This window comes from Strigops habroptila, chromosome 9, assembly GCF_004027225.2.
Source record: "Strigops habroptila isolate Jane chromosome 9, bStrHab1.2.pri, whole genome shotgun sequence".
Lineage (NCBI taxonomy): Eukaryota > Metazoa > Chordata > Aves > Psittaciformes > Psittacidae > Strigops > Strigops habroptila.
Window position 1 is genome coordinate 33,274,723 of NC_044285.2, and position 18,012 is coordinate 33,292,734.

The 18,012-nt window shown below is 40.7% G+C and overlaps 1 protein-coding gene across 5 annotated transcripts in view; it reads right to left on the reverse strand.

Annotated features, from left to right (window-relative positions):
• TBC1D8B (TBC1 domain family member 8B) overlaps positions 1-17,744 on the reverse strand; it is a 39,180-nt gene extending 21,436 nt beyond the window's left edge. For 3 of the 5 annotated variants that reach the window (XM_030496626.1, XM_030496627.1, XM_030496628.1), the window contains exons 1-6: positions 17,518-17,743; positions 8,307-8,417; positions 4,583-4,701; positions 3,732-3,957; positions 2,615-2,855; positions 1,038-1,245 (exon numbers count right to left, since the gene is read on the reverse strand). In XM_030496626.1, coding sequence (XP_030352486.1) covers positions 1,038-1,245; positions 2,615-2,855; positions 3,732-3,957; positions 4,583-4,701; positions 8,307-8,417; positions 17,518-17,647 — 1,035 coding nt within the window. In that variant the 5' untranslated portion in view covers positions 17,648-17,743. Of the gene's footprint in view, positions 1-1,037; positions 1,246-2,614; positions 2,856-3,731; positions 3,958-4,582; positions 4,702-8,306; positions 8,418-8,952; positions 9,274-17,517 lie in introns of those variants that run through there. The other 2 variants (XM_030496624.1, XM_030496625.1) reach the window with 2 other exon arrangements.
• Positions 17,745-18,012: the final 268 nt, after the last annotated feature.

Sequence of the window (18,012 nt, forward strand, 5' to 3'; positions counted from 1 at the left end):
TTTTGCAATATTATAGGTAAAAAACCTATAATAACCTAAAAATACCACTGAAATAAACGAACTCTGCAGTACTGTAGAACAAACAGTGAAGGCCTGACAACCTACAAGAATAAATTTAGAGTCAGCTCCTTAATACAGGCTCTTGCTGTTTTTCACAGGTTATGGAAGTCTCTGTTGTTTGCAGGCCTATTTATAGATGATAAAATAAATTGCTTTATCTGGGGGGGAACAACATATGTATTGCTGAAATTAACTCAGCTCACCCCCCTGTGTCAGGCAGTATGTACACAGAGTATGTAGAGCAATTACAGAACCTGGTTAATTTTTAGGGTATTGTAAAATACGTCTGGGGACTGATGAAAAGCTTTTAAGACTGGAAAACTGGAAAGTGGCAATGTCCCAGATCACATGAATTCAAGAAAGGGATGGAAAAGCATGGGTTTTTTTCCAAAAGTTATGCCACACTATAGCTACAATACTCTACAGAAACAGGAATGCTTTACAATATGTGCCCTTTACAATATGGTCCTTATTCAGTCTGTTGAGGCTATCAGCTGTAATGGCATTGATACTTGTTCACTGATGACTGTCCACTGAATTTCCTATAGATTTTTGAGCAGACAGCACTAAACTGCTGCATAAAGAATTGTGCTACTGAGCTAAGAGACACGGCAGAAGGATTACTAATCTTCACGATCCTTTACCCTTTCCAATTTTTACTTTTTATCTTGAGAATCTCTCGTTAACTCAATTTGAAGAATTAAGCATAAGTTTTTTCATAAAAAAAAAGAAGTATTAAAATATTTGGATTCTGTATCCAGCTACAGAAATCAGAGTAAATAGAAAATGGAAAGAGAATACAGGGGACAAAGCAGTTCTATAAACCTACAAACAGGATTCCTACATGCAGTATTCAAGGTAGGGGGAAGTGTATAATATCATGTAAACTAAGCATATTCTAATAAAAATCTGTTAAACTGGCATTAAACTACACAAGTGCAAAACTCCTGTTATAACTGGCTTGGACTCTGCATTACCTCCCTTAGTGGAATGATTACACTGCACAGGCTGCCATCCTGGCTAGCAAAGCAGATGTAGTTTTCTGAAATGCACATTTTCCCATGGGTGCTATAGTGACTGAAAGGAACCCATAAGAAGCACTCATGAACCTCCTTCAAGGTCTCTTCTTTGGGTAGCCTGAAGAATGCACTGAACTGCTCACTGTGGGCACGGCTCTCCAGGCCTCTAGATTAAAAGCAAAAAAAAAAAACAGCGTAGGAGAGAGAAAAGAAAAAATAAGTAAGTTTAAAAATGTCTTTACAAACACAAAAGTTAAAAATACCTTGCGAAAAGATAGTAAAACATCATGCTCTCCCATAATCCATGGGGTCCATCTGGAAGGTCCAGAGTTTTGCTTGAAAAGGCAACAAAGGGCAGGACCACACCTACCTATACACACCCATATATATATGTAAAAACAGAAATAGATCTGCATGTTCTTACACAATAAAGCACTTTGCTGAATCAGGGCCTACAGGTAGTACAGAAAAACAAACGTACAGCCTAATCTGCTGTGCTTCCCATTAGTCCATTTAAACCTAACACAATTTTGGCCATGACAGTAAGTTAATTAGCTGGAAATGTAGCACGTGTTGTAAACATCTGCCATGAGCTAACTCTTCACAGATATCTGCAGCCAGAAACAATGTTTTGGTTGTAGAGCAACATCCCTCTCCAGCATTGCTACCAATTGGTACCAAACTGAAGTATCAATTGCCCAGGAAATAAAACCTAAACCAGGTTTTATTTTCAATGTACTAGAAAACTACATAGATTTTTTTTTCTTAAATCATAGTTCTGATTTGCAGGTAGGTAACATTTTCCAACAAATATTTAATCCCTTTATATGAATTTAAATTACCTAACAACAGACTTGCTTTTCCTGGGTACTTTTCACAGTAAATAGCTGTGGTCCACAGATCAAAACCTGAACATTTGAGGGAGAATTTGGACAGCTCTCCAAGGAAATAGCAACATTTGCTTCAACAGAAAACAGAGCCGAAGAAAAACCATGAAATTACTACAAGGAATAATCACACACCTTCCTTCAGAAGGAATGACCCTAACCACCAAGTTACCTACTTACACATCTTTCCCATTGCCTAAAATAATGTCATAAATAAGGAAAGCCATTCACCCATCTGCAAGTCGTTGATATTATCACCCATATCCAGTTGCAGAAAAGCCACGCAGCGTTTACTTACACATGTTTATTCCTCATCAGGTCTCTTTGGAGATACTGCAGCTCCATTCTTTCTTTTCTAATCCTAAATGCTGCTAGAAGACCTTTAGAAAACTCAAACTACTATAAACCCTATAGTTGAAGACCAGCTCTCAAGGTCTGATCACTGCCTGCCTTCAAATTGTTACTTCAGAGTAATAATAAATTACAATGCTTCACATCGCTTTGATTCCAAATTTTAACGAGACATTTGTTTAAGAGAACACCAGTTTTGCCGACATTTACATTATCTCCTTGAAACAAGGATTGTCTTCCCCTTTGCCTAGAAAAGTACTGGGCCTAGAGCAGATATACTCTTAAGTAATGTATTACCTCTTGGTGATCTGCAGGGGGTCATGAAGGACTAGGTCATTTTCAAATGTCTCCTTGTCAAACAGCCTCCTTACAGCATAGTTTGCCAGCTGCTCCATGAGAAGGAAAGTTTCACTAATGTGCAAAAACATGGAAAAATAATGATCTTCCCCACGGGAGCATACATGAATGCTCTCTGTCAGAATGACATTGGAAGTCTTCTCAAGTTTTGATATTTCATCCCAGGAGATAATAAGTTTCACTGAAAATACAAACACAAGCAGATGTAAGTAACTTCTCATTAGCTGCTACCCTCGTATTAAGAACAGTTATAGTCAACAGCACTAATAAAATCTAATTAAGCAATATAATTAAATGATAACACACTTGGAAAGGGCTACAAACCAACAAGCAAAAGAACACTCTTTACAATAAAATAATCCCATCAGAAATAATTTTATAAAAAGGAAAACATTAAAGACATACCATGTATGAAAATACAAAGCTTACATCACTTTTCTTTGCTCTCATGTGAAACTGCAAATTGCAAGCAAACACCATTATACAAGCCACCCCACTTCAACAGTTTACCAGTAGGGCTTCTTAAAGTAAGTTGATCATGTACTGGCATTTAGAGGAACCACGCCCATTAGCTTGGACATTTCCCAATACAAATGAAAATTAGCTTAGAAAGGATCCTACTTTCTTTATGCTTTCTAGTTTTTACATAAATACAGTTATAGCTCACACTATCAGAGGCATTTCAAACAAAAAAAGATATGTGCAACTATCACCAGTGCATAGTGCACCCATGCAGATTAAGTCTGTGTGTGAAGAAATAAAAGTAATCCTCAAGAGACTGAACTAATACGCAATGTGAACTAAAGATGAGAGACAACTTTTTGTTACAGTCAACTTCTCTCTGCCTTCTCTCTGAAGCTTATATAGGGGCAGAAAACTAATGGACATTGTGTAGTAAGCTACACAATGTATTCCTTTCCATAAGTATTTTATGTTTGCAGTTTTTTCTACTCTGTGTTGACATCTGCTCCCTTTGGACATAGGAAGAATTCTTCCAATTCTGAAAGATAAACAGTAACATGTGAAGGGACTAGGCTTAGTATCAAGGCCTGCTTACCTTCTGCTCCCAGCAAAAAAGAGTAAAAGCTAAGAAAGTTGGTACTAAGATAAAGCCATCCTTGACAGGGCACTCTACCCTTCCAGTAACTGCATGAGTAATAGGTCACCAACTTCTCCTGCTCCGGTAATCCAAAACACCTTTCAAACTTCATAAGACCTTCACGAAACTTCTCAGGATCATCTTCTTTTACAAAAGAACCTTTTCCCTCTTCAGCAATCAAACCCTAAAACAGAAGAACCAATTACTTTATATGCGCATCCACACGGGTGGGTACCGTATATGCACCTTCATACACACAGTATAGCATTCTCCTAACAGGATAGTAAGTTTCAGAACAGGAAGAATAGTCTGAGGATCAAAACGCAGGCCACAAATCAAATGTACTATTTAAGACTCATCCACCAAATTTCCCACACAACTTAGGCAAGACACACATTCCCGGGTCTCTTGTTCCAAAACAGATGTATTTTCCTCGCTTAATCATAAGAATTCTTGGGCTAAATATTTAGCATATATAAAGTGAAATGTTGCGCCTTCACAAAAACATACCATATGCTTTCCAGGCACTATTAAAATTATTGTGAAATAATTTATCAACAGTTTTAGACCACTATCTAAAGGCATCTTGTGTGTCATTTATCAGGAAGAGTTTATGTCAACCAACCTTAACTGTGGGGCAGATGAACAGGAACAATGAAGTATGTTGAAGTTAACAGCTACATACTACTCAATCACAAGTATTTATCATTATGATGCTGTCCTTTGATATTGTAAAGAGGACATATACATGTTTAGAGGAAAAAAAAATAGTTGGCCTTTCCCAATTATGTCATGTGCCTGTTACTTACTCTTATCTTTCCCTGGACAAAGCTCGTAATATCTTCATTTGAATCAAATACTGATAAAGTCTTCATAACATTCTGTTCTAACCAGTCCCAGTGTTCTGTTATTTCTTCTCTGCTAGATCCTGATTGAAAGAGAATGTTAGTATTACTTAAAATTAGAACAGATTTTAATTATTTCACTAAAAATAATAATCAAGGGAACACTTATCAAATTCCTGATTCACAGAGTAATTTAGCTATACATTGTCCAACTCTTGTGTACACTAAAAACGTATTTGGTGTACACTAAAAATGTGCACTGCTCTGTTTTTATCCTCAAGCCCTTTATGCAGTTGTATTTCTAGCCTATACCTCCAGAAGCATCTCAGCTTTATCAACATTGTGGGGCTCAGCAGTGAAGCCTGACCTAGACTAACAGCTTGGCAGTACCTCCTCAACATGAATGGCAAAGCATCACTAGACAGTCCCAGTCTAATAGTCTAGAAGGTGGGAAATGTGAAATCAAATTCATGAGACTAACAAAAAAATTAAATCTGGGACTTTAATAACCTCAGCTTTGACCACTGGCCCACAAACAACTTCCAGAGCAGAACTCCAGGACTTAGACCTGCTGTGCAAAATCCCTTCCAACATGTGTAAGGATGTAAAGCACACATCACCACCTCCAGGAAGGTAGCAAAGATTTCTCTTTGGATACTTAAAACAACCATTTATGCTCCTTATAATAAACAAGCAATTGGTGCTTACTTGTGCTCAGTGTAAGTCATGGTTTTATCTCATTCTCTATCAAGTCATGTTTTAACTATATTTCCAACCATGCTAAAGCTTAGGCAATCACTGTTCAGGAAGCAATGTCATCCTACCTCCTATAAAGTTATGCTTATGCTGTAATTCCAAGCAACCCATTGTGCAAGAGGAGAAGTAACTTAAAACACCTGTTAACAATAACCATAAGGAATGTAGAAAACATCGAACCAAGACAAAATTCAGCATTCCAAAAATATAAATACTGCATTTCAAACACCTCAGAGAGAAGAAAACTGTGTCACTTTATTTACTTTACACTGATTTTAATTTAGGTTTCACCGCAACTATACAGCAAAGAAAAACCTCTCTCACCTGAACTTTATAGAAATACATTTAGAGCACTCATTTACTTTAAACACAAATGAACACTCTTACCCACTAGCTACTTCTATAATTAGAGAACTGTGTTAGGCCAACTTCAAAATTCTTATGATAATTCATCTTACTCTTTTCACATACTCAATTACAAATTATGCAAGTGAGTAAAAAGCAGAGATGCTACTAGTGAAACAACAGTAGAAGTCCAGCAAATTCAATTCGGGACTGAGCCAATCCCTAAAGACAGGTGGCCCCCCATCAGATTGGAGACAGCAAAAGGGAAAGAGAGGGAAAGAATTTGCATAGGTTTGAATGAAGGGATTCTAGAATATAAATTAATTGGCAGCTTCATCCTCCACAGGAATGCTCACAAATAAAATCAGTCAGTGTAATCACACACTATCAATACCCCTAAGCAAGAATACACCTTTAATGATTTCTTTTTTCTCAATTTACTTTGATAGAATAATTAAACAACTTTCAATGGACTCCACAGAATTAGTTAAAGTTGCCTTGGGAGTGAATAGAAATTGTTCTAAATATGGTTAAACAGTTATACTGTACTACACAGGGTGGATTTGCAACCAGTTTAAAAAATTATGTGAAGAGTAATTAACATAGCAATTAAATTGCAACTAGTTATTTTTCTCAGACTAGACATGTAGACCAATTATTGAGTCACAGTACAAATCAGAGGCACAGAAGTGACACAGTGAAGATTAAACATTTTAATAAATATTCAAACGATTTAGGAGCGCTGCTTCAGATATTTAATATCTAATAGTAGGAACAAAATGTAGTCTTTTCAATTTCTTCATAGGAGGAACAATCTGGTTTTGAACACAGAGTACAACTACAATATGTAGCCTTTTGCTGTAAAGTATCCTTATGAAACACAGAATTGATATCAATTCAGCCCTAAGGTGAAGATAACATTTCGTATTTTCCCAAGGCCTGACCTGACGGCATTAGAATTCCCCAGACGGTATTTCCAACATACTTATCAAAGTACCTTTTTGACAGCCTGTCATCACCAGTCCTGACTTTCTCAGAAGTAGTTCTAAAATTTTATTTACTGCCAATTCACAAACTGTTCAAATTCTATCAACTTTATAAGGCTGCCCTTTTAAAGTGACATGTACTGAATTACATGAAATCACTACTGAACTGTTCTCTCAGTGACTACTGCCCTTCAGAGAAGTCCTTGCAGAATGTGAACAGGAACAGATTAGCATTACTGCATGAAATGTGTAAATTATTAACTAACCACCTAAAAGAACAAATCTGCATTTTGAAATTAGCTAACTGTATCAAAAAGACAGCAAGAGGCACAATTTTTCATTTAGGGTGAAGCAATGAAGATTCATAATAAAGTGATAACAGCAAAATCCAATGTAACAACAGCATAGCACTTACTAGTGAAATTACTCATGCATGTAAGTGTTTGCAGAATGGTGGATTTCCTGCAAAGCTCATATTTTGCCAGAGGCAACTAAAAGGAAGGCTTGAAGCCTGTAGAAGTCTAGATGGAGTCTTGTTTATTTAAAAAACACTACTGATTCAAAAAAATTAAAGCATGGAAAAACTAACTAAAATATATGGTTCTTTTCCACTGTAATTATAGATGCTCATGGCAGGGGGGTTGGAACTAAATGATCTTTAGGGTCCCTTCCAACCCAAACCATTCTACGATTCTATGTTTACAGTGTTTTCAAAAAGCCTTAGAACTACATTAATTCCACAACAGTGACTCTTTAGCGTCAGACCACATGACAATATTATTTCAATATAAAGACAAGACCATGCCTCAGAAGTAAAATCAATGATGCATGTAAAGAATAAAAACATCCTTTCAACTTCTGGAATGAAGGTCTCTTTGGACATCCAGTAGTTAAGCAGCCTCTATAAAGGAATTCAGATTTTATTTTCAGGAAAAGCTGTAAAACTTAAAATAAAACTAAAAACAAAACCGAAAGACAACAAAATAAACTGATGCATGGCAGCAAAGGCATGCTTTTGGAAAAAATCACATACTCCACTCTCAAGGTCAATTTTCTTTTCTATTTCGTACTGACTAATTACACAAGATGAGAAAAAGAAAGAACCTTCTTACACTACAAGAGCAACAGATATGAGGAATAACTCAGCTCTGACCACGACTGGGAACCTGTCTCTTTTTAAAAAGCAAAGATTGAGTAGAAAAAAAAACCATTAGGATAAGCAGCTGCTGTTATTCCTACCTACAGCACACTTAGTACTCCCAAGAGTCAACTTATCCCTATCATTCTGAACTGTGCCAAGTTAGACATGAAGCTTATAGAAGAAAACATTATATTACTGTTATTCTAAGAGAGTACCAAGGCTTTAGTACCTGATGGACTACTGCAGCAAGTAGGCAATACGAAGTTGTAATAGATACAGATATATTCTGAAAACCTGGAACCACACACTACTGTCAATCTCAGGTTTGCAAATCATTTTAAACCATTTAGAGGTCACAAGAATGAATAACGATGTGAGAGGATTAACCCAAAACCAGATCCCCTACTTTGTACATTCATTTTTTATTTTATAAACTCAGCTTCTAAATTATAGTACATACCACATGCAATGGACCAGTAGACTTGAGAGTCTGGTGTCTGATGTAGGATGCGAAACGGGGCAACTTTCGATGTAGAATCCAACACTGCATCTAATGTTCCAACGAGAAGACCTGTTGTGTTCAAGAAAACGTATACAGCATAGTGAAACTAAGCTTTTGAAATGTACACTCACTTCTGATTCCTTTCTTAGTGAATAGGAATGATACCCAAATAAGGACTAATGAACTCTGAGAAAATAAGCATGAATGAGTAAAGCAAAAAGTGCTCCCAGAGGAACCTCTTTGTGAGGTGATGGTATTTTGATCCAGTAAAAGCCATTATAAACACAAAATGAGGATGAAGTTTTTTGAGATGACCCCCTTGGAAGCACAGACATAGCCATGTAGTATGGTAAACCAAGGCCAATCTGAAATGTAACAGTAGTTCCCAGCCTTCAACAAACACAAGCAGTAACTGAACTACCTCTTAGTTAGTCATTTACTGTTGTTCTGTTCTCCAGTGACAGGAAACAGCACTTAAAGGAGACTAATTCCATTATGTCTGCTTTTTATGAAAATCCCACCATTTTTACATGAGACCACCATATCACACTTTCTGTACACACAGAAGTTTTGCTGCTCATACCACACTAGAGTTAGAAAATGCCTGCCATCCTTGACAATGAATGACATTAGATTTAGATCATTTCAAATGCATCTCTCAAAAGTTATTTCAGAATTTTTAGGTTGGCTTCTGGTACTTTTTGTTCCACTCTCTTTCCATTAATGCCCTCTCAAATTCTGAAAACTAACCACTGTGAGAGAATACAAGAAAGCAAAGTAAGACAAAACTGAGAAGCCCGGACAATCACCCTCAGAACACGGTTTTCCATGATATGCACTCAGCATAAAGCCTGTATGACTACCTTACTGTGGTTATTCCAGTTTCAGAATGCTTTTGCTTCTCTTCAAAAAGCCTAAAGTGAATAGTAATGAAAAACACAAAAAGCCCCGAAAGACCAGTACGTTACATCAATCAAAAATACTCTCTTATCAACAGTCCCACTAGTCAACACTGCTTTGTCCACAAATGTGATACAGACTACAAGACTGCACCTAAGCCAGTAAATTCTCAGTACATTACAAACTAATTCCATGGCTGTGCCCCCTGGCACATTGTGAGGAATCAGCAGAGTCTCACCATCTTATCCTAGTCCTGGAAGGGCTCTATGAGCAGTGAGTTTTTTGAATGCTATGTTACCAGGCAGGGTTTCCATAACTACATGTTGTTGGGTGTTTCTCAGCAAGCACTCCCTTTTATTGCTCCTTTCCATTACGAAATCAAGAACCATGTTCCCCCACGCAAGTATGACCACAGCTTGAGGGGTTTGCTGGCACTCTGCTGAGTCCATTCACACAAGCCTACTGAAGAATGATTCATTTCCAGGGTTGCAGAGATTTAAAATTCACCTGTATAATGACAAGGGTATCAGTTGTAAAATAAAGGAGTAACTAACAAAAGGATCAGTAACTGCTCAGCCTAGACACTAGCATTATCTCCATAAGGGAGGCAAGGGGAAAAAACAGCTCCAATAATTGCTAATCCCTTGCCAATGAAATGAAATACATGTTGCTCTCAAACAACCAATTTTAGAAATAACCTACCTAAGGTCATCTACTCTCATCTCTGCTCAAAGCTAGACTCCCCCCAGTTTCTACTGGGGGGGATTTAGGGATTCCACCTAAATCATTCTCTTGCCTCACTCAGGGAATGACTTCAGCTGTAGATATGGAAGGTGATGCACATTTACAGGGAAAAAGGGCTCTGCTTTTAGAAAACACTTCCTGTTTTATAGCTGTGTGAGTAAAAATACTGGGAAATACCAATGATACTTAAATAAATAGGGTAAAATACACTAGAAAATAAAATAAAGGGCAAGGAATCCAGAATAGCTTTGAAATAAGGATGTGTTCTTCCCAGAAGTCTCTAAAACACTTGGTTAGCAAAATATCAAAATTAGCTCAAGAGACAGGCACCAAAAAACAACAGCAATGAATTTTGCTCTCACTTGTACCAATTTATGGCAATTGCTACATGAAAATAACTACCCAGCATTTTGCTGTTTGGGAGCAACACCACTTTCTTCTTCTATATTTATTTCACCAAGCACCCACTGTAGGAGAGGATCAGGTCGAGATCATCTTAAGAACCTGAATGTGCATAAGTCCATGGGACCTGATGAAATCCATCCGTGGGTCCTGAAGGAGTTGGCAAATGAAGTTGCTAAGCCACTGTCCATCATATTTGAAAAATCATGGCAGTCAGGTGAAGTTCCCAACGACTGGAAAAAGGGAAATATAACCCCCATTTTCAAGAAAGGGAAAATGGAAGACCCAGGAAACTACAGACCAGTCAGCCTCACCTCTGTGCCTGGCAAAATCTTGGAGCAGATTCTCCTGGAAAGCATGCTAAGGCACATGAAAAACAACGAGGTGGTTGATGATGGCCAACATGGCTTCACTAGGGGGAAATCCTGTCTGACCAATTTGGTGGCCTTCTATCATGGGGCTACAGAACTGATGGATAGGGGCAGAGCAGTTGACGTCATCTACCTTGTGCAAAGTGTTCGACACTGTCCCGCGCAACGTCCTTGTCTCTGAATTGGAGAGACATCAATTTGATGGATGGACCACTCAGTGGATAAAGAATTGGCTGGATGGCCACACACAAAGAGTTGTGGTCAATGGCTCAATGTCCAATTGGAGACCAGTAACGAGTGGCATCCCTCAGGGATCGGTGTTGGGACCTGTCTTGTTCAACATCTTTGTCGGTGACATGGACAGTGGGATTGAGTGTGCCCTCAGTAAGTTTGCTGATGACACCAAGCTGGGTGGTTTGGTTGATACACTGGAGGGAAGGGATGCCATCCAGAGGGACCCTGACACACTTGTGAGGTGGGCCAATGCTAACCTCATGAAGTTCAACCAAACCAAGTGCAAGGTCCTACACCTGGGTCGGGGCAATCCCAGGCGCAGCTACAGGTTGGGTGGAGAAAAGATTCAGAGCAGCCATGGGGAGAAGGGCTTGGGGGTGTTGGTTGATGAGAAACTTAACATGACCCAGCTCGCAGCACAGAAAGCCAACCACATCCTGGGCCGCATCAAAAGAAGCGTGACCAGCAGGTCGAAGGAGGTGACCCTGCCTCTCTACTCTGCTCTTGTGAGACCTCACTTGGAGTATTGTGTACAGTTCTGGTGTCTTCAACATAAAAAGGACATGGAGCTGTTGGAGCACGCCGAGAGGAGGGCCATGAGGATGATAAGGGGGCTGGAGCACCTCGTGTTATGAAAACAGGCTGAGAAAGTTGGGGCTGTTCAGCGTGGAGAAGAGAAGGCTGCGTGGAGACCTCACAGCAGCCTTCCAGTATCTGAAGGGGGTCTATAAGGATGCTGGGGAGGGACTCTTCATTAGGAACTGTAGTGATAGGACAACGGGTAATGGGTTCAAACTTAAACAGGAGAAGTTTAGGTTAGATATAAGGAAGAAGTTCTCTACTGTCAGGGTGGTGAGGCACCGGAATGGGTTGCCCAAGTACTGGGCAGTTGTGAATGCTCCATCCCTGGCAGTGCTCAAGGCCAGGTTGGACGGAGTCTTGAGTGACATGGTTTAGTGCGAGGTGTCCCTGCCCCTGGCAGGGGGGGTGGAACTAGATGATCTTAAGCTCCTTTCCAACCCCATCTATTCTATGATTCTATGATAAGCACATCAAGAGCACAAATATTTGCCTTTTTTTTTCCTTTGGGGTCCCTTTCAACACACAATCTCAAAGATTTTTTTTTTCCCTTGGAATAGCTGTCAGTTACATCTTTTTTTATTGCTGAGAATCTTCTTTATTTTAAATAGATATATCATACCCAGCAAACTGACTACTTTCTGTTCTTTGTGGGACTAGTATAATGCAAATGGAATAATCTAAGTTCAATTTTAACAATGAAGAATCAGAAGAAAGCAATAAGACAACCAACCATCTTATTGTCTTTTTATAAAATAGCACTGTTGTTCTCAAACAAAGTTAGCACAAGCCTGTTCTCTCCTCTAATGCGTAATAGTGCCTTTGAGGTCAATAATTAATTATATTAAAACTGGATCAGACAGCCACCTTATTTGCTACATTAGAAGTGTTAAGGGACATAAAATATTTATAGGACTGTAAGAGTTCCTTTCAAACCAAAATGTTCTATTAAGCACAACATTAGTCAGCCCCATTACACTATGGACTTTGAAAAGTAGATGGTTTGATGTACAACTGAGTGCTTGCTTTTAGTTTATTTACATCATCATAAAAAGGAGCTGTTTGAAAGTACTGTAAAAGCTTTTCCCAAGTGGCAACAACACAGCTTCATTTTGGCAACAATTGCTCACTTCTACAACCTGAAGAATTCAAAGGCTAATCAGAGCAGAACCAAAAGGGGAAAAAAATACTGTAAACCAAGTAAGTCTGTGATAGGTAGCTGTGGTGGGTTGGCCTTGGCTGCACTGAGCTGCTCTATCACTTCCCTCCTCAGCTGGACCAGGGCGGGGGAGGAATATAAGGAAAGGCTTGTGGGTTCAGACAGGGACAGGGAGAGATCACTCATCAATTACTGTCACAGGCAAAACAGACTCAGCTTGGGGAACTGAAAATTAATTTATTGCCAATCAAATCAGAGTAGGATAATGAGAAATAAAGCCAAAACACCTTCTCCCCACCGCTCTCTTCTTCTCAGGCTCAACTTCACTGCCCATTTTCTCTACCTCCTCTCCTTCAGCAGCACAGTGGGACAGGGAGTGGGGTTGCAGCCAATTCATCACACCTTGTTTCTGCTGCTCCTTCCTCCTCAGGGGAGGACTCTGCACATTCTTCCCCTGCTCTAGCATGGGGTTCCTCCCACAGGAGACAGTCCTCCATGAACTTCTCCAACATGAGTCCTTCCCACGGACTGTAGTTCTTCATGAACGGTTCTAGCGTGGGTCCCTCCCATAGTGTGCAGTTCCTCAGGAACACACTGCTCCAGTGTGGGGTAAAGAGCTAAAACCATTTACAGGCATTCTCCTAAGCTTTCAGCTTAGGTACATGAAGAGACTCCATAGAATCCTACAGAGGACACCTCATAGCAAGAAAGCCCAGAGCAACCTTAAGAGAGGTTTTTAATAGCTAGGTCATGGCAACTAAAATGTTTAGGTTTGAAGAAATATAAATATGAAGAATAAAAATCATGAACTTCAAATGATTGTTTAGGGGGTTTTGTACCATAAAGCCAACCTGTTAATAAATCATGAATTAAAAAGAAAAATAAATCTTGAAGGCAATGTAATTCCTGCGAGGAATATAACCAATAGCAATAGCATGTGAAATGTACAGATTTACTACAAAACCAAAACCCGTTGTATAATTAAGAAAAGACAAATTCCAGTATCCCAGCTACAACTGAAATGGTCTGTAATTTCATCAAAACCTTTTAAAAAAAGATCAAAAGATGCAGGTCAGTTGAAACCAAATCTACCAGAGTAACACAACAGATGCTATGTAATTTCCACAAAGGCTTCTCTGGCACAGGATATAGAATCAGGGGAGAAACACACAATGGAGTGAACTGCTGCCAAATTACAATGCAGGAGGCCCAAACTGTAAAACCCTACCACATCAAATATTTATTTACAGAGACAGGATAAAGCTTCCTTCCATCACAGCAAATACTTTTACAGAGCATTTGGGTCCAGTTTTCACTAGATAAACTAAGATACAAATACATACCATATAAACCAAGAAAAGCCATTTCTCTGTGTATTTGATTTAAAACACACACATGCTAACTTTTGAATAAGACCCTTTTTTTCCACTTCCTCAAATTAAGCACAGAAGTGTGGTTTTTTGGGGGTTCTTTTTCTTAATTTTATTTCCCAAGGGAACTTCATCTCATGACTAAGAAACCTCAGATTAATGAAATACTGAGCATCGGCTGAGATGCAAATGTTCTTAGTCAACTGAGATGTAAAACAGGTTAACTAAGCCTTTGGTGAATAAAAGATTTAATCTCCATTTACAGCAACTCAAGTACATTATGGTCAGTGGTTATGACTCAGGTAAAACAACAGTAACTCATTAAATTTAGGTGTGTACCCAAGCCCTCGTGTGGCAATCTATCTGGCCTATCTGTGATAATAAAGATATCCTTGAAAGATGGGAAAATTAGAAGCAATAGCTGTCACAGGAAATCCAGGACTTTAAGAGTCAGGGTTTTTCCCTACCATTCCAAGCGCAGCACATGCAACAAGCAGAGAAGACTAGTTCCAACCATGTATTTAATTTAAAGTTTTCCTCCTCTCATGGTTGTAGTCTACTTAAATTTCTCGAGCAGAAAGAGGCAAATTGTAACAACAAAAGCAGAAATTAAGTATTTTGATTGCATTTCAGTGAAAGATTGGTATCTTATGACATCAAATTCCCGTTCATATAACTACTCCCAGAATACCCATCTCCTAGCCAAAGTCCTGTCTAAACTGTCACCAAAGCAACATCCTTGTGACTAACATGCCTAATCTCACAAGACCTTGATTACGGCACGTGCATTCATGTAAAGCTAAGGAGGCATACACCTGCAGGAAAAGAGCCAAAGCTAAGCAAAACCAGCACAAGGTGTTTCTGTCCATTTTCATCCACACTGGCCAACTCAGAACTATGCTGTCTGTGGACACAAGCCATAGGAGCAAACTGTATCATGCACAGATTACAAACTGGTCATGCTGTAATAGTCAGTCCAGAAAGGTCATACAAACAAATCCAACTGCAGCCTTCTGTCTAAACAGAAGGACAGCACCAGAATTCCCAGCCTTCCTTCAGGGAAGTTTCTCTGCTGTCATCTATTTTTTCCCCTTGGTCTGCACCTTCTCCAGCTATTGGCTGCTTCTCAAAACTCACATCTCCCCTCCTTAAAGTCTGTCCAACTTAAAGGAGCCCAAACAAGTGTACTCCTGTATTCTTGGGAATCCTTTGCTACTGCCTTCTCAGCTTTACTGCTATTCAAACCCTGAAGCACTACTGCTCATCTTCCAATTCCTGTCTTGAGGCATTGTTCCTCCCCTCAAGACTTAGTCTTGCACTGCTGCCTGCCTCTTTCACTGGTACCTCCCCAATCCCCCAGCACTGCCAGTCACCTCTAGCCTTGTCTCACCAGCTGAAAAATGCTGTTCAGAACAAGATTTTACTTGGCACGTTTGCAATTACCTCAGAAGAGAATAGCTGTTCATTGGTTTTTTTTTCTAAAGCAAGCACTAATTTTCTTGAGTGACACATAGCAACATAAAATTTAAATCAGGCATAGCAAATTATGCTTGCTTGTACCTAGGGGGTTTGAATATTTTCAAACCTGCAAACACAAATGTAACTGCATTATTTTCAATTTCCTTGTTATTCTTTCTTAATTACAATTTTAATCCAGTAACATCTCACTCTTCTTGTTTCTGTCCAGTGAAAAACATAATTTGTACAGATGAAATCTGTACGAATCTAACATTATGAGAAAAGCTACAGAAATAAAATGTGCGATGACACATTAAAAAAAGCATACTACAGGAACTATCCCATTTGTGGTTTTCCATGTTGCCAAATGCCATCAAGGACAAAAGACTAGTGATAGAAGCCTCACCTTCAACAGAAACCAAAGGGCACTAGGAGGGCCCAGCTGTCTATCCAGCTGTAAGCCTAGGGGGATGTTTTTAAATGAATACCTAATTGTAGGTCTCATTCTTTCACTTCAGTCATAGTTCTTAAATGAATTTTATCACACAGAAAGACAACCTTCATGCCAACTCAGCTTCCCTGGCCTCCAAAGATACCAGGGCAGAGACCGGCCCATCTAGACTTCCAAGGTTGCAAAGTATCACCCTTGGTTCTAAGATGAAGCCTAGCATTATCTATCTGTAATAGTATGATATGCCTAGAAGAGAATCTGGGATTTTGTGATGCTTTCTTTTTACACTTAACTTGTGCCCTCCAAGTGGTTCAGATTCCAATAAAGAATACCCCACCTCCAGCTGGGAGGGATATTTCTACATGTGAAATTCATCACCCAAAATTTGGGACTTTGCGTTTTCGTTCAGTACAATGGATAAGTGTTTCAACAAGATAATTATGCCTCATGTTTAACACAGCTTGCTTTATGATGATGCAACTAGAGAGCCTTGAAAACCCAAAGAGATGCAACTGATGCAAAACACTCCAGAATCATATTCCATCCAGAAACAACTTTACTTTGCTTCCCTGTAGCATTTCTCCTTGACAGGGTCAACGACAGATGCCACCACACTATGAATTAGTCAGTTCTCATCTGAATAGCTACCACAACAGAGGTCTCAGTGGTAGCTGGGGTCCCTGCAGTGCGCAATGATACAGGCAGAGAAGAATTAAAAATAGAAACTCAGCTCCACACCTTGAAATTCTCACTAAATAAAGTTTATTATAGTGGTCAATGTCCTGTCACTTTCCCGACTCACCCCTCCTGCCAAGCTCCATCAAATCATATGCTTGTTACTAAAATAAGCAATCGGAAATGCCTGAGCAGGAGCTCATTTCAAGCAGCCACAGATGAATGCAGGAAAAGGGACTGGAAATGAGCATCTTACCAAAGCAAGACAGACCTATCATTTCTTCCAATGTGTCCTCTTCCAACAAGCTGCAAATCTAAGCCTGCTAAGCGTTCCTTGGTGCAAAGGGCTGTTAAGCTAGAACCAAGTGTTGGGCTGCACTGATCTCAGCTCCACGTACCACTCAAAGGCAGCGGCCAGCCCAGCCCAGCCCAGCCAGCTGCCCCAGCCCAGACAGGATGTACATCCCACCAGGATCTTCTGCACCCAGGAGCACCTGCAGGCCTCATCCCACACGGAGTGTGGTGGAAACTTAATCAACCCTTCCTTTTTCCCAGTGGGATGTCTTGAAATGCCTTTCCCATGCAAGAAAAAAGGGGAGTGAGCGGAAGAAGAGAACCACATGAGAAACCCCATGAAGGTCAAGGGCTCCAAAACTCGGCCAGGCCCCCCGCTCCTTTCCCCTCTGGACCGAGGGTCCCAGAACCAGTGACGGGCCACCCTCCCCTTTTCAGCCCTTCCTCCGGCCCGTTCGGGACCGGGCCTGAGGAGGCACCGCCCCGCCGCTGAGCGCAGGGGAGACCGTGCCCTGGCCCCGGGGGTCACTACCTGCCAGCCCGCCTCCGCCCTCCTCGCCGTAGCCCCGCCGCCTCTGCAGCACGAAGTATTGGTTGGAGCGCTCCTGCACCCACAGCTTGAGGGCATTTTTCAGCAGCACCTCCTCGGGCTTCAGCCACATCGTGGCGGCCGCCTCACTCCCCGCCGCCGCTGCCGCCGCCGCCCATGCCCGCCGCGCCGCCCGGCCTCCCGCTCCACGCACACACCCCGGCGGCCAAGCCCCGCCGCCGGCAGGAGGACCGCGGGAGAGGAGAGCGCCCTGCCCCGAGACGTGCTGGGAGCTGAAGTCCTTACCGCCGGCTGGCAGCGCAGTGCCGCTGCCTCAGGACTACAGCTCCCGTCGGGCCTTGCACAGCCGCCCGGCCCTGGGCCGTGTGGCAGCCCCCTGTCCGGCCGTCCCGGGCAACTGTGCGGGGGAGCGGGGAGAGGCCGCTGATAGACCCTGAGGCTTGGCCCTGGTCTGGAATGCGGGCGAGAGTTGTGGCT